The sequence below is a fragment of the Triticum urartu genome, chromosome 3A (assembly GCF_056163025.1).
Source record: "Triticum urartu cultivar PI428250 chromosome 3A, HENAU_Tu73, whole genome shotgun sequence".
NCBI lineage: Eukaryota > Viridiplantae > Streptophyta > Magnoliopsida > Poales > Poaceae > Triticum > Triticum urartu.
In genome coordinates, this window is record NC_141875.1 from 604,841,872 (window position 1) to 604,856,268 (window position 14,397).

General features: G+C 53.1%; 4 protein-coding genes across 4 annotated transcripts; 2 read left to right on the forward strand and 2 right to left on the reverse strand.

Moving 5' to 3' along the window:
• Positions 1 to 445: 445 nt before the first annotated feature.
• LOC147980751 (uncharacterized) lies at positions 446 to 1,691 on the reverse strand. The gene has a single exon (XM_087513546.1). The coding sequence runs from the start codon at positions 1,353 to 1,355 to the stop codon at positions 480 to 482; it is 876 nt and encodes a 291-aa protein (XP_087369672.1). The 5' UTR covers positions 1,356 to 1,691; the 3' UTR covers positions 446 to 479.
• Positions 1,692 to 6,675: 4,984 nt separating this feature from the next.
• On the reverse strand, positions 6,676 to 7,257 carry LOC147980752 (uncharacterized). The gene has a single exon (XM_087515744.1). The coding sequence runs from the start codon at positions 7,255 to 7,257 to the stop codon at positions 6,676 to 6,678; it is 582 nt and encodes a 193-aa protein (XP_087371870.1).
• Positions 7,258 to 8,270: 1,013 nt separating this feature from the next.
• On the forward strand, positions 8,271 to 9,600 carry LOC125548853 (acidic endochitinase). The gene is made up of 2 exons (XM_048712380.2): positions 8,271 to 8,873; positions 8,968 to 9,600. The coding sequence occupies exons 1-2, from the start codon at positions 8,383 to 8,385 to the stop codon at positions 9,368 to 9,370; spliced, it is 894 nt and encodes a 297-aa protein (XP_048568337.2). The 5' UTR covers positions 8,271 to 8,382; the 3' UTR covers positions 9,371 to 9,600.
• Positions 9,601 to 13,181: 3,581 nt separating this feature from the next.
• Positions 13,182 to 14,397, forward strand: LOC125545350 (hevamine-A). The gene has a single exon (XM_048709266.2). The coding sequence runs from the start codon at positions 13,296 to 13,298 to the stop codon at positions 14,214 to 14,216; it is 921 nt and encodes a 306-aa protein (XP_048565223.1). The 5' UTR covers positions 13,182 to 13,295; the 3' UTR covers positions 14,217 to 14,397.

Sequence of the window (14,397 nt, forward strand, 5' to 3'; positions counted from 1 at the left end):
AGAAGAAGGAGAAGTTCAGACAAATTCAGAAAACGGTGGACACAGAGGTTTTTCCGGCGGTCAAACGCCCCCTTGTTGCCTCGAGCACGAACTCGACCGTGTCAACTGTTACAACGATCACCCCGTGGCTTTATATCCCCGAGCCAGCGCACTGGGCACGCACCCACGCCTCCACTCGCCCGTGATCTACTCCACGCCCTGCATGCTCTCGCCGCGCCCGCTACGCACGCGCATGCGCCCGCGTCTCGCGCTGAGCATCAACTAGGCGACCCGATCGCCCCACACGGATCGCCAACAGACACGCACACACTACCCCGGTGCACGAACACACCCATGCACCCAACGCACGCACACACGCACGCCCTAGTCCTCGTACCCGACGCGCCCAGCAAGTCCAGCGCGCGCCCATACCTGCGCTCGACGTGCTCGGCTTCGTTGCCGTGGCTTATTAGCCCATCATTCACGCCCTAAGCCGCGGCTCAGAGCAGCCCGGCGTCCTCGACGTCGGCGTCCGCCATCAGCGCACGCCCCGCGGCCGGCTCCTTCCGCAGCAGGGGGCACTCCCTCTTGAAATGTCCTCTGACGCCACACTTGTAGCACTTCCCGCGACGGTTGTCCCCTCCGCCTGATGCTGTGATGGCCGCGCCGTCGTCGTCGTCCTCTCCGCGTGCACCGCCCCGGCGCCGCTCGCGCGCCCGCCACTGTGCCGCGGTGAGCATGAGCTGCTCACCGTCCGCCCGCTCGCCGCCTGCCTGTCCTCGCCGACGCAGCCGCTCGTCGAACGCCTTCACGCACCTGAGCGCGTCCTCGAAGAGCAGCTCCGACAAGTTGCAGAACTGCTCCATCCCGGCGACCGTCGCGTACAGACGATCCGGGACGCAGTCCAGGAGCTTCCTCACCATTGCTGCGTCGTCGAGGGTCGCTCCCAGCCCGGTGTAGCGCGCCGCCATGCCGCTGATCTTCCCCGCGAACACGTCCAGCGACTCGTCGCTCGCCATGCTTAGGAGCTCGAACTCCCCGTGCAACGTGCCCAGCCGCGCCGCCCGCACGCGATCAGCCCGGACGAACCGGGCCTTGAGGCTGCTCCATATCTCCGCCGCGGTCTTCTTTGCGGCCACCTGCAGTAGCAAATCATCGGCGAGCACCCGGAGCAGGTAAGCCCGCGCCGGCTTATCTTTCTTGGCGATCACCGCCGACGCGGCGTCCTCCGGCGACACCACCGCCTCCCACAGCGCGGCGGCGTCCAGGTCGGCCTCCACCTTGATGGCCCAGGTGATGTAGTTCTCCCTCGTGAGCACCGGCGCTGCATGCGCCACCGTGCTGCCCGATCCGCCGGCGTATGGCACGATGGACATCGCCGGCGAGCTCCCTCCTCCACACAGCTCTGATACCAATTGTTGGAACCGCCAACTCCTCGCGGCAGCTCTCCTCTCCCTCGCACTCTGCTCGCTCACTGCTGCCGTGGCTGGCTCACCGGAGAGAAGAAGGAGAAGTTCAGACAAATTCAGAAAACGATGGACACAGAGGTTTTTCCGGCGCTCAAACGCCCCCTTGTTGCCTCGAGCACGAACTCGACCGTGTCAACTGTTACAACGATCACCCCGTGGCTTTATATCCCCGAGCCAGCGCACTGGGCACGCACCCACGCCTCCACTCGCCCGCGATCTACTCCACGCCCTGCATGCTCTCGCCGCGCCCGCGTCTCGCGCTGAGCATCAACCAGCAACATCAATCTCAGAACATAGTGGATACTAGGGATCAAACCCTCACAAAACTAACTTGATTACATGATAAATCTCATCCAACCCATCACCGTCCAGCAAGCCTACGATGGAATTACTCACGCACGGCGGTGAGCATCATGAAATTGGTGATGGAGGATGGTTGATGATGACGATGGCGATGGATTCCCCTCTCCGGAGCCCCGAATGGACTCCAGATCAGCCCTCCCGAGAGGTTTTAGGGCTTGGTGGCGGCTCCGTATCGTAAAACGCGATGAATCCTTCTATCTGATTTTTTTCTCCCCGAAAGCAAATATATAGAGTTGGAGTTGAGGTCGAAGGAGCTCCAGGGGGCCCACGAGGTAGGGGGCGCGCCCCCCACCCTCGTGGCTAGGGTGTGGGCCCCCTGGTCTTCATTTTTTGCAAGAATTTTTTATTATTTCCAAATAGACGTTCCGTGAAGTTTTAGGTCATTCCGAGAACTTTTGTTTCTGCACATAAATAACACCATGGCAATTCTGCTAAAAACAGCGTCAGTCCGGGTTAGTTCCATTCAAATCATGCAAGTTAGAGTCCAAAACAAGGGCAAAAGTGTTTGGAAAAGTAGATACTACGGAGACATATCAATAGGCGAAAGAAGTCGGTCAGGGGAGCCACGAGGGCCCCATGCGGGTGGGGGGCGCGCCCAGGGGGGCAGGCGCGCCTCCCTGCCTCGTGGCCACCTCGAAGCTTCCCTGACTTAAACTCCAAGTCTCCTAGATTGCTTCCGTTCCAAAAATAACTTTCCAGAAGGTTTATTCCGTTTGGACTCCATTTGATATTCATTTTCTTCGAAACACTGAAATAGGCAAGAAAACAACAATTTGGGCTGGGCCTCCGGTTAATAGGTTAGTCCCAAAAATAATATAAAAGTGTATAATAAAACCCATAAACATCAAAAACAGATAATATAATAGCATGGAACAATCAAAAATTATAGATATGTTGGAGACGTATCAAAGGCCTCCTTTCAATAGAGAACCGAAACAAATTATTAACACATAGTGAATACATGAACTCCTCAAACTACGGTCATCACCGGGAGTGGTCTCGACTATTGTCACTCCGGGGTTGCCGGATCATAACACGTAGTAGGTGACTATAACTTGCAAGATCGGATCTAGAACATGGATATAATGGTGATAACATAAACGGTTCAGATGTGAAATCACGGCACCCGGGCCCAAAGTGACAAGCATTAAGCATGGCAAAGTCATAGCAATATCAATTTAGAACATAGTGGATACTAGGGATCAAACCCTAACAAAACTAACTCGATTACATGATGAATCTCATCCAACTCCTCACCGACCAGCGAGGCTACGAAGGAATCACTCACTCCCGGTGGGGAGCATCATGGAATTGACGATGGAGAAGGGTTGGTGATGACGAAGAACGAAGATCCCCCTTTTCGAAGCCCCAAACGGACTCCAGATCTGGCCTCCCGATGAAGAACAGGAGGTGACGGCGGCTCCGTCTCGTGGATCGCGATAATTCTTTCTCCCTGATTTTTTTTCTGGAAAAATAGGTATTTATGGAGTTGGAATCAGGATTTGCGCGGCCACCAGGTGGGGACAACCCACCTGGGCGCACCCTGGTGGGTTGTGCCCAGCCAGGTGTTCCCCTCCGGTGGGTCTTGGCTCCAGAAATTCTTGTTTATTGTATAAAAATTCCTCGCAAAGTTTCGTTCCATTCCGAGAATTTTTATTTCTGCACAAAAACAACATTATGGTAGTTCTGCTGAAAACAGCGTCAATCCGGGGTTAGTTTCATTCAAATCATGCAAATTAGAGTCCAAAACAAGAGGAAAAGCGTTAGGAAAAGTAGATACGTTGGAGACATATCAGTCATCCATCAACCATGAACCCAGCATACATTCCTTCTTTCAGATGTCGTTGATGTAGACCATAATCTACATTCGCTCTTGGACTACCTCCCAAGCTTCGCACCGAAGTTGGAGCAGACGTCGCCGCAACGACGGAGCCCGAGGACACATGTCCACCACAAGGATGTCGTCGCCGCCACGACATCCCGGCTTGAACAGACTGGTTCCCAAATCCATTGCCGATCATACAGAAGATCGTCTCATCGGAGAAGAATCTGGAGCTTCTTTATTCAGCATCGACGCACCATCATTGAAGTCAAGACGTCAAACGATCCAAAAATCTAAAATACTAGGGGCCTAGAACATAAAGCTAAAACGATACGCACACGCAGGATCCGGCGACCCCCTCACCACCGACGACCAAAAGATCGCCGACGGAGGGGAGCCACCGGAAGATGGCGTCGGAAAGGTTGGCTCTCTTGGCGGCTACTAAGGTTCCTAGTTGCTAGTCAATCCAGTTTATTGGCATGTATTTTCTTAACTCTTAAGCAACATGTGTATTCACGTCTGGGTATAAATACTACTCTATTACTATCACCAAGAAAGACCAATGAATCCTTTACACATTCATCTCTCTCATTCTGCAATTTTTACTTAAAACACGTTATCACGCACTTTTGCTCTACACATCAGCACAATGGGTTGAACAGAAAAAAAAATAACAGAGAAGAAGAACAAATGTTGTCGATCCCATTGATGCAGTAATTGAAGAACTCAATCAATCAAAAAGGAAAACTAATCAAGACTTAAATTATTAGATCATGTTTTCTGTGGGTTTTCGTGTGGGTCCCTACAATTAGTCTGACGTGGCAGACACATCCATGCCCGGGCCTTCCCATATTCGCTTAGATGCTCCTAAGGCATCTCCAACGCCAACCCTCAAATCGTCTACAACTGTCCACACCGCATGGTTCAAACGTGTTTTGCCATCAAACGCGATCCTACATCGGTCCGCTCAGCGGTCCGGTCATTTTTCCCGCAAATCAGAAGCAAACTAGTGGGGTGGGTGCTTTGTGGGGCATCCGGACCGCTGCCACGCAAGCATCCGACAAACCTGGCCCACCCAGAAACTCTCTCTCGCATGCGCCCTTTCCTGCCCGAAGCGATTAGCGCCGCTACCGCATTCATGCCGGCTCAGAATGGACGCGACCTCTCACGTCGCTCCGGCACTGAAGCGGCACACGAGCCGAGAGCACCGCCCGCGCCACTTCCCGGTGCATGCGACTGTTTCGCGTTCAAACGATAGCCCAACTGTCTGCTTACCTACATTAAACATGTGCGTATGCCGAGGAACATGCTCCAACGTCACCCGTCTGTCCGTCAGCCGCCCACCATTAACCACCTCGCCGGTTGTCCTGCCATGCGCCTTCTATTTAAACTCCAGGCCTAGCCATAGCGACATCCAACCTCCTATGCTCTCTTTCTCTTCTCGGCAACACGAGTGAAATGGCCTCCTTGAGCTCCAAAGCCGTCTAGGACAACCTCTTGTCCTAGCAGAAGCAAGAGATTGTCGCTATTCTAGTCGGCTGGCAGGTCGACAGGCAGATGAAGGCCAACATTGCGAACGCCCCAATGGAAGAGGTAGGTGACGACGAGTCGGCGTCGCCGTTCTCGCTGGCCAATGCCAGAATTACCATCAGCGCGGCCCGTGCTCACTACACCGAGATGGTGTTGGAAGAGCGACGAGTCGCGTTCTGGCAGGCGCAGGCCGATCAGAAGTACAACCGCAACCTCCGCGATGAGCACTGGTGCGCAAAGGAGCAATTCACCGCCGGCACAACCATCGCGCCGGACATGGACGTGCCCGAGCAGAGGTTCTGCTCGACTCCTATCACTCCGCCCGCGATATCTGTCGTGATCGCTAGCGGTACTGCCTCCATCAGGCGGAGTTAGAAGATGCCTTCAAGGAGATTGATGAGGCGGCAGATGAAGTGTACGACTAGACCGATGATGAGGACAAGGTTGCCAGCTCTGTCACGGTCGCGCCTCGCCGCCACGACCACGAAGCCGACACGTCCGCAGGCGCCATCGACAGCGATGAAGAGTAGAGCATGGGAGTTGTTGGCGCTTGGGTCCTAGGAAGGCCACCACGCCCCCCCCCCCCCCCCCCCCTTCCCATTGAAGTCAAGCTTGACGGGTTCAACATCGTGGGCCGATTAGCCGCTTGCAATTTGCAAAGGCAAAGCTTCACTTCTCAAGGCTCATGGCCTGCGGGACACAAGAACAGGCGCCGGCGGTCACTTAGACTAGGTTTAGCGCACGGGCTAGTTGAAATATATTGAAATGTAATTAATTTGCTACGGTTTAGATGAAAAGCGTCCGATTTCATGTAAAAATTACTCAAGTTCAAATGCATATATCTTTTTAAGTACCCAGCGTTGCTGGTTTTCCGTTGATTTAGCAGAAGCAAGGTTACAAAATTGATCAAGTGATTGAGGGTTAAGGGTACGTGTAGTCCGAAAAGACTCAGCTACAGACTACCAGATTCATAAAGGGACTTCTCACGTTACATCCTCAAATGAGTGCTCTACGCATGTCGCGCCTGCCATCCTCCACTGTTCCATGTCCCTTCGGCAAGCTTCCACGACGTGCCTTGCGTTTGCTTGCTTCGCTCTGAACACACATGTATCGCGCTTTAGCAAGATTTGCCAGGTGATTAGGGCGATCATCGTCTTAGAGCAACATCAATGGAACGACCAATTTCGTCCGCGGCCGTCCATTTGGATCGACACGGATAAAAAAGTCGGTCCAACGCGCCGATCCAAACGAACGCGCGTACGCTTTCATCCGCCTGTCAACCCATTCCCAGCCCATTTTTAAGCCGGATTTGCATTGGCGCGGACACGAGACGGACGCGCGCGCTCGTCCTCTTTCCTCACCGGGTCCGCTGGTCGGTGGCACATTGCCTTGGCCGCTCCCCATCAAACAGCACACCCTCGCCCGCCTGCTTCGTCGCTGACGCGGCCGCTATTTTTTCCGATAAAATGGATACATAGATAGTTCTAGCGTACACAGATAAAAAAAAGACCACTACTCGTCGCTTTCTGACTCTGACTCGGTAATGTCGTCCTCCGACGTTTGAATGTAGGCGTCAGCATGCTGCTCGTCTTCAAAGTCCCAACCCGACCTTTCCCGTAGCTTTAGTTTCAATTGAGCGGTCTGCTTCCGCGAACGCTTGTCCTCCCGATAGGCGGCTCGCTCCGTCCTCCTCGCGTCCCTCTCGAACCACCTTTGCTTGTAGAACTGACGCTCGTCGACGATGTCCTGCGGGAAGCGTTCGCGCCACACCACCATGGCTTCCACGTCCATCTCGGCGATGGTGAGACGACGCCGCCGCCTCCGGTGGACACGACGATCCTCGTCAGTGAAAAGCCGCGGGAGAGGCGCCAGATCATGCGCCCGCTGGCTCGACACGTCGGGAAAATTCATATCCCGACAAGGCCTCAGGAGGCGCCACGCTGCCGCGTCGTGCGCGCGGGCCGCCTCCTCTGCGGTGTCGAAGATGCCGAGGATGAGACGTTTCTCGCGAAACCAGATCTCGAAGAAGAAGGCGCCGGAGCGGCGCTCGCGGACTCCGCGAAAATTCGAAGCGCCCAGCCGGCGGATCGACATGGTGGCGCAGAGGCGAGACGAGTGGACGGCGGACAATGAGCGGGGCAGAGTGTGGAGGGAGGCCTTCTTATAACGAGCGCCGGCCGCGGCGCGCGAATCTTTCCCGCGCGCTGGAGCGCGAAAACCAGCGCGCGCTAGGCCGCTTTCCCCCGCGCGTGAACCTTTCCCGCGCGCTGGAGCGCCAAAACCAGGGCGACGGCATGACCGCTGGCATGATCTAAAACGCGCACGGTCATAAAATAGATCGGCCTGTTAGGCGCACTGCCGATTCAAAACTAAAAGAGGGCGAACGGCGGACGGGCGGCCGATCCGAACGGACAAAAACGCCGTCCGTTTGTGTCGGTCCGTTGGAGTTGCTCTTAATACCTGTTTTGCTCTCGGCGCCGCCGCGTTGGTGATCATCTTAATTCGCTCCGTTGTAGTGGTTCCCGTGTTCCAGTGCGCATGGTCGTCTGGTTTGTTTAAATATGTATTAAATTTGTTCACTTTTGATAATTATTTTCTGAAATATAACTAAATATATGTGGATAGTTTTGGATGTCTGGCTCTCTCGTCCGTATCCGCAGACATATGCGGTGTCCGATTTAAGGTTGGCGTTGGAGATGGCCTTAAGCACTTCGCCTCATTGAGGTTGATTTGAGTTGTCCATAAACTAAAGTGCCGTCTATACAAGGCTTTGAATATGAATGCGCTCTGTTTGGGACGTTGCTGGGACAGAAAATAGAGGAGATGCCGCAGTTTTTGTCGCACGCATTGTTGAGTTTCGGTTGAGTACGGTGGAGCGTTTGTGACTTGGGCGCGCTCTCATTCACTACTCTTTGATGAACACTCCAAGTAAATTAATATAAGCATCGAAACATATCGGCCGCAACCAAATATTTCTGCATATCAGCTTTACCTAACCGCGGGCACCCTCGGTAAATTCAGACATGGCAGGAGCGGACGTGGGACGGCACGGAAGCCACTACAAAATATCCATGACGCTCCATCAAGGCCACTATAAAACCCAGACACCATACGCAATAGCCATCACAACTCAAGATACAGAGCTAGCTCCTCGCTACCTCACCAGTCTCCACTCTTTTCTGTACCATCTAAGTTGCTCAGGCACGCTTGAACCCAGCCATGGCAAGCCGAGCGCTCACTCCCTTCCAGCTCACCGCCACCCTCTTGGTGGCGCTCCTCGCCACATGCCACGCCGGCAGCATCGCCGTGTACTGGGGCCAGAACGACGGCGAGGCGTCGCTGGCCGAGACGTGCGCGTCCGGAAACTACGAGTTCATCATCCTCGCTTTCCTCCCCAAGTTCGGCAAGGGCCAGACGCCGGAGCTGAACTTTGCCAGCCACTGCGACCCTTCTTCAGGTGGTTGTAGAAGCCAGAGCAAGGACATCAAAGCGTGCCAGCGACGCGGCGTCAAAGTCCTGCTCTCCATCGGCGGTGGCGACGGGAGCTACGGCCTCTCGTCCCCTGGCGACGCCCGGCAGGTTGCCATGTACCTTTGGAACAACTATCTCGGTGGCGCGTCGTCGTCCGGTCCCCTCGGCAACGTCGCGCTTGACGGCATCGACTTCGACATCGAGCTTGGCAGTGCCAAGTTCTGGAACAACCTCGCCAGGTAAGCTGGAGTAACTAGTTCACACCCGCGCGCCGTTCCAACTAGTTGTGTATTGACGTCTACGTGCTCATATATATTGGCGCCATGTGCACAGGGACCTCAAGGATTTGGGCAAAAACGGCGGCAAGACGGTGCTCCTGAGCGCGGCGCCGCAGTGCCCGTTCCCCGACGAGTGGGACGGCGGTGCGATCAACACAGGGCTATTCGACTTTGTTTGGGTGCAGTTTTACAACAACGAGGAATGTCAGTTCAGTGCGGGGCGTAAGGCATTCATGGACGCGTGGAAGAAATGGGAGTCGGTGCCGGCGGGGAAGATCTTCCTGGGGCTTCCAGCCTCCAAGGACGCGGCGGGCACAGGGTTCGTCCCTGCCAGCGAGCTCACCTCGCGTGTGTTGCCGCTCATCAAGGGCTCTCCGAAGTACGGTGGTGTCATGCTGTGGTCTAAGTTCTATGACGACCGTACGGGCTACAGCTCCGCCATCAAGAGCGACGTGTGATTCTCGTGGCTATATGTGTTCATCCTGGCGATATTGCATGTGGGCGTTTTGTGTACTATGTTATTTGCCCTTTTCATGTTTGTGGTTGTATTTTTTTATGTGCATATTCTTTGTTGATGTCTCGGAATTGTTACTGGAGAGCCCAGTGTAGTTGGCACTAGATGGTAGCAGTGTGTACCAGCATTTCAGCACAATAAACATCACGCAACAGTTATTGTTGTTTTATGTTCTCTTATAAACTATTATGGCTGGCTCTTCTTTCTTTCTTCCTGTTTGCGGAAAGAGAAAACTCATTGGCCCCTCTATGGATTGATGCACACACATCCATCTTTATTGTGAATACTACTTTAAGAGTGTATTTGCTTGGATGCAGGGCTATCCCTCCCCGGGACAGGGATAGCCATTTTTACAGTGGCTGCCACCCTTTTGGTTCAAGGGCGAGGAGGGACAGGGGCAGCCAGATGCTCCGAATATTCCACAAAAATCAGGCTATCCCCAATTGCGAAGAAGTGGTGGACAGCGCCAACCACCTCTATGCTCGCGTTGCGGGCAAAATGTTTTTCTGTTTGTAGGTGCACCTAGCCGATCCCCTAAACTTAGTGGGGTAAAAAAACTGCATAGGTTTTGTGTCCTACTTGCACGAACTTCAAACATTTTACAATATATACCATAAAACATTCAAATTAAAACATGCATAACATAACCGTTAACAAACATATATATCATCACGAGTTTCAAATTGATGTCACCTTCACAGAGTTATTGTAGTAGTTCGCAATTCTCTCCTAAAACATAGCATTGGGTTGATTCGTTTCAATCGTTGCACCCGTGAAGATGTTCATCCAAGCATAGCATAGAGCAACATCCTCAAGTTGATTGTAGTTGTGAGTTCGTGACCTTGACGACCTCCCACTTGCTCCGGCCACCTCCTCAACTTAGTCTCCATCGGCAACCTCCTCTTCGTCGGCCGCCTCCGAATGATCCCAAATTGAATCATAACTGAGACCATCTAGCCCATCGTATCCGAGGACTTCAAAGACGCTAAAAATTCGGTCGTGTTCATCTCCACGCTACGACAACAAAACAAATGAGCCAGCGGTTGGAGCCGGTGCTTGTGGCCGGTGGAGCTTTTTCATCCCCAACTTTTTTTTCGACGCGGACAATGGTACGGTGTGGTTTTCGGCGGCAACAAGCCGGCGGCGGTGGCCGGTGGGGTGGCAAAAGCGTCTTGACAATCCATTCCGGCGATTGGGCTGGTCATCTGTGGCGAGGCGGCACATGGGAGCGGGAATGGCGGAGTCACGAGGGCGGGAGATAAAGGTGGGCAACTTTTACTCGGCTGAGCAAACGCTGAGTATATTTAGGCGGCTTGGAGGGGATTTTCAGCGGGGAAGTAAAAGTTGTCCTCCCTTATAGGTTTTAGGAGTTCGGCTAGGTACGACATAGAGGAGCAAAACCTAAATTTTACTCCTCTATAGCCAGATAAGGGATCGGCTAGAGTTGGCCTAAGGGCCAATCTTACCCACCCAACCAAACAAAAAAAGGCTATGGCTACCCAGCTAGTTGGGGATACCCATATTCAGCCTAGCCCGTCCCTTGAACCAAACACAACCTAGCTGGGTAGCAGCACCGCCATAATAGAAGTGTTCCGCTTTCTCGTTTAGGTATGTGGCTGATGCGTTTGATATCGGGACTATGTGGTGTTTGGTCTCATGGATCAACACTCCCAACCCGGTGGATTTCTATTACAACGCTGCAATCTACTCTTCGATCGCGGTGTCCATCTTATGGTGGAGTCGAGTTTGTGTTGGTCGGTGGTTCTCTCATCCTTTCGTGCTTTCAGCCATCTTCCTTGGCAATCCAACGATGAAAGAACTATACCTTGCAAAGGGTGAGTCCCATGGCATAATGCCTTTAGAAGAATTAGTTTCGCATCTCTTGAGGTAAGGGATTCATATGGATCATTAAAACTCTTGAGAAAGTCATTCCATTTAATATTGAATCAATTTATTACAATCTCTTCACATGAGAGTTGAAGGAATATGAGATGCAGATGGCGGAGCATGGGGTGATGATGATTTTGGAGTATTTGTTTCATCAAAGGCTCTATTGCTTTATGCGAGTTTTGTATGCTTGGTCAATCATAGATTCCTATTTGATCAATAAACCCAGCTATTTGCTAAAAAATGCATTTTCTTATAACTCCTACTCCCTTCGTCCGGTGAAGAGTGTACATCTAGCTTTAAAATTTGTCCACAAAAGAGTGTACTTCTATCTTCCCAATGCACTTTAAAGTAGGAAAAAATACTTCTCTCTCATCACATGGTAATCAAGACCAATAGCAATCTACTTGTGGTCTTTTTAATTTCTACATGCACTTAGCTTATTGGGGGTTGGGTAACTAAAGAGGAGAGAGATGGTGGCTTGCACCTTTCCAATGTATTTTTTACTCAAGCCCATAATTTGTCCGAAAATTTCTAGATGTACACTCTTCACCGGACGGAGGGAGTACCTTCTTTGTAATCTCATTAGTTTCTTACAATTTTCCTGAACAACTGCACGTGAAGCTCTGAACTTTATTTTATTTTCTATGGATACTCTTACTACCAAATCTCTTTTTCATGCAAGTAGCACTTTGAAATTGATTATGAATTAGTATTGTGCGTTGATCACATGTCCAAATGACATGTTCCAGTGGGGCTCTCTTTGGCACTAAATGTTATCAGTGCGGCCGTTCCTTGTTCATACATATATAATGCCTAAAACTTCCAATCATGTCCTTTATGATATCAACCTTTTCCCTCCAATTATTCAGTGGCCGGTGCACTTACATTATCCAGTATAGAGTTATTGTCAGGTTGGGGATTCGGATGAGTACACAGAACCACCCAATCCATCCGGCCTATTGTCCATTTCACAGTCCATTGGTGTTACTAAAATGTTCCATCAAACATCTAGCTAGGGCCATCCCTGAAAGCTGTTCATCGTCGTGTTTAGCCGTAAAGTTTGGGGGATTTCGGCCTACCCTCCGGAGCAGTTCGAAGATGTGCGAGTCACATGCCGTTGTTTTGTTCAACGAGCAGTCCCGGGCTTGTCCACTACACACTACAGGCTCAATGGCTGAATCGTTGAATTGATAATGCAGACACTTTGAGGGCCATTGAGTTGTTCTTCTTTAAGTTCATTGGGTTCCACCACGAACACATTGAATTGATAAATATGGACACCTATGCGTCACAATTCAGCACTGACAAGGACTGCACGAGATCGACACGATTCAGACGAAATGATAAGGGTATCCACTCAGTTCCACAATGTGCCCGTGATACAGGAGAGACAACTGGGACTTCAAACTTCCAAACAGATAAGTACTACGTAGCAAATTTGGTCATACTCGCGCGTATTGTGGAAAGATAAGGGCATTGCGGCAGTATTACAGCGCTCTCACGCACCGAACGATTCAGCGAGTCGAAGAAACTTCATAGGAGAACAGGAAGAATGGTCGTCGCGCCGCGAGAGATGGACGCAATCGGGCGCGAGATTGGTGGACGATGCTCTCAAAACGACGACCAGCTCACACGGGTCAAAGGTCAACCACTGCCGACAGTGATCAGCCTGCACCGTCATGCGCGAATATCATACTACTCGTACCGCCAACGGCCCTGATTGCGACGATAATTAAGCCCCGGATGCCCGCGCCACTCATTCTCCTAGAGCTATCTTCATCCAGAGGTGCATGCCCGGTCAACTTGCGACGGCGTTGAGCAGACCTAACAAATGGTGAGCCGTGGAACGAATCAACGAAGCCACGGCGCCGCTGCCTCCGCACACCTCGCCGGGTTCTACTGGCTATATATACACGTACCAAGAACCTTCTCCAGCATAGTAGCTCCATTCCAAGTTTCCAGCTTCCAACAAAACAAAGATGGCGAGCAAAGTGTTTCCGGCAATGCTGTTGCTCATTGCGGTGACAATGGCCGGACTGGCCGCCGGGGCGCGCGCGGGCGGCATCGCGATCTACTGGGGCCAGAACGGCAACGAGGGCACGCTGGCGCAGGCGTGCGCGACGGGGAACTACAAGTTCGTCAACGTGGCCTTCCTCTTCACCTTCGGGAGGGGCCAGAAGCCGCTGCTGAACCTGGCCGGGCACTGCGACCCGGCGACCAGCGGCTCGTGCACCTTCGTGGGCGCCGACGTCAAGGCCTGCCAGAGCCGCGGCATCAAGGTTCTGCTCTCCATCGGCGGTGGCGTCGGCAGCTACGGCCTCTCGTCCGCCGCCGACGCCAAGCAGGTCGCCGAGTACCTCTGGGACAACTACCTCGGCGGCACGTCGACGACGAGGCCCCTCGGCGACGCGGTGCTGGACGGCGTCGACTTCGACATCGAGAGCGGCGGGAGCGCGCACTGGGACGACCTGGCGCGGGAGCTCAAGAAGTACTCCGGGAAGGGGAGCGCCTACAAGCCGGTGTACCTGGCGGCGGCGCCGCAGTGCCCGTTCCCGGACGCGATGCTCGGCGGGCTCGGCGGCGCGCTCGGCACGGGGCTCTTCGACTACGTGTGGGTGCAGTTCTACAACAACCCGCCGTGCCAGTACACCAAGGCCGGCGGGGCGGGCAACCTGGCGAGCGCGTGGCAGAAGTGGGCGTCGATACCGGCGCGCCAGGTGTTCCTGGGGCTCCCGGCGGCGCCCGCGGCCGCCGGCAGCGGGTTCGTGGAGCCGAGCGACCTGGTGTCCGAGGTGCTGCCGGTGGTGCAGAAGTCGCCGAAGTACGGCGGGATCATGCTGTGGTCGAGGTTCTTCGATGGGCAGACGGGGTTCAGCGATAAGGTCAAGTCCAGCGTGTGAGCTGATGTTGTTAACTGCGTCCGTCAGGAGCACGTCCGATCAACATGCCGACGTGCGAATACTGCGTGTAGTATGTCGCCGTGTTAAATTGTATCTTATCCAGAAACACAATTGTACGTATACTGCGTGTAGTATGCCAATTGTACGTATGACATGTTTTGAAATTGTATTTGGTATCCGA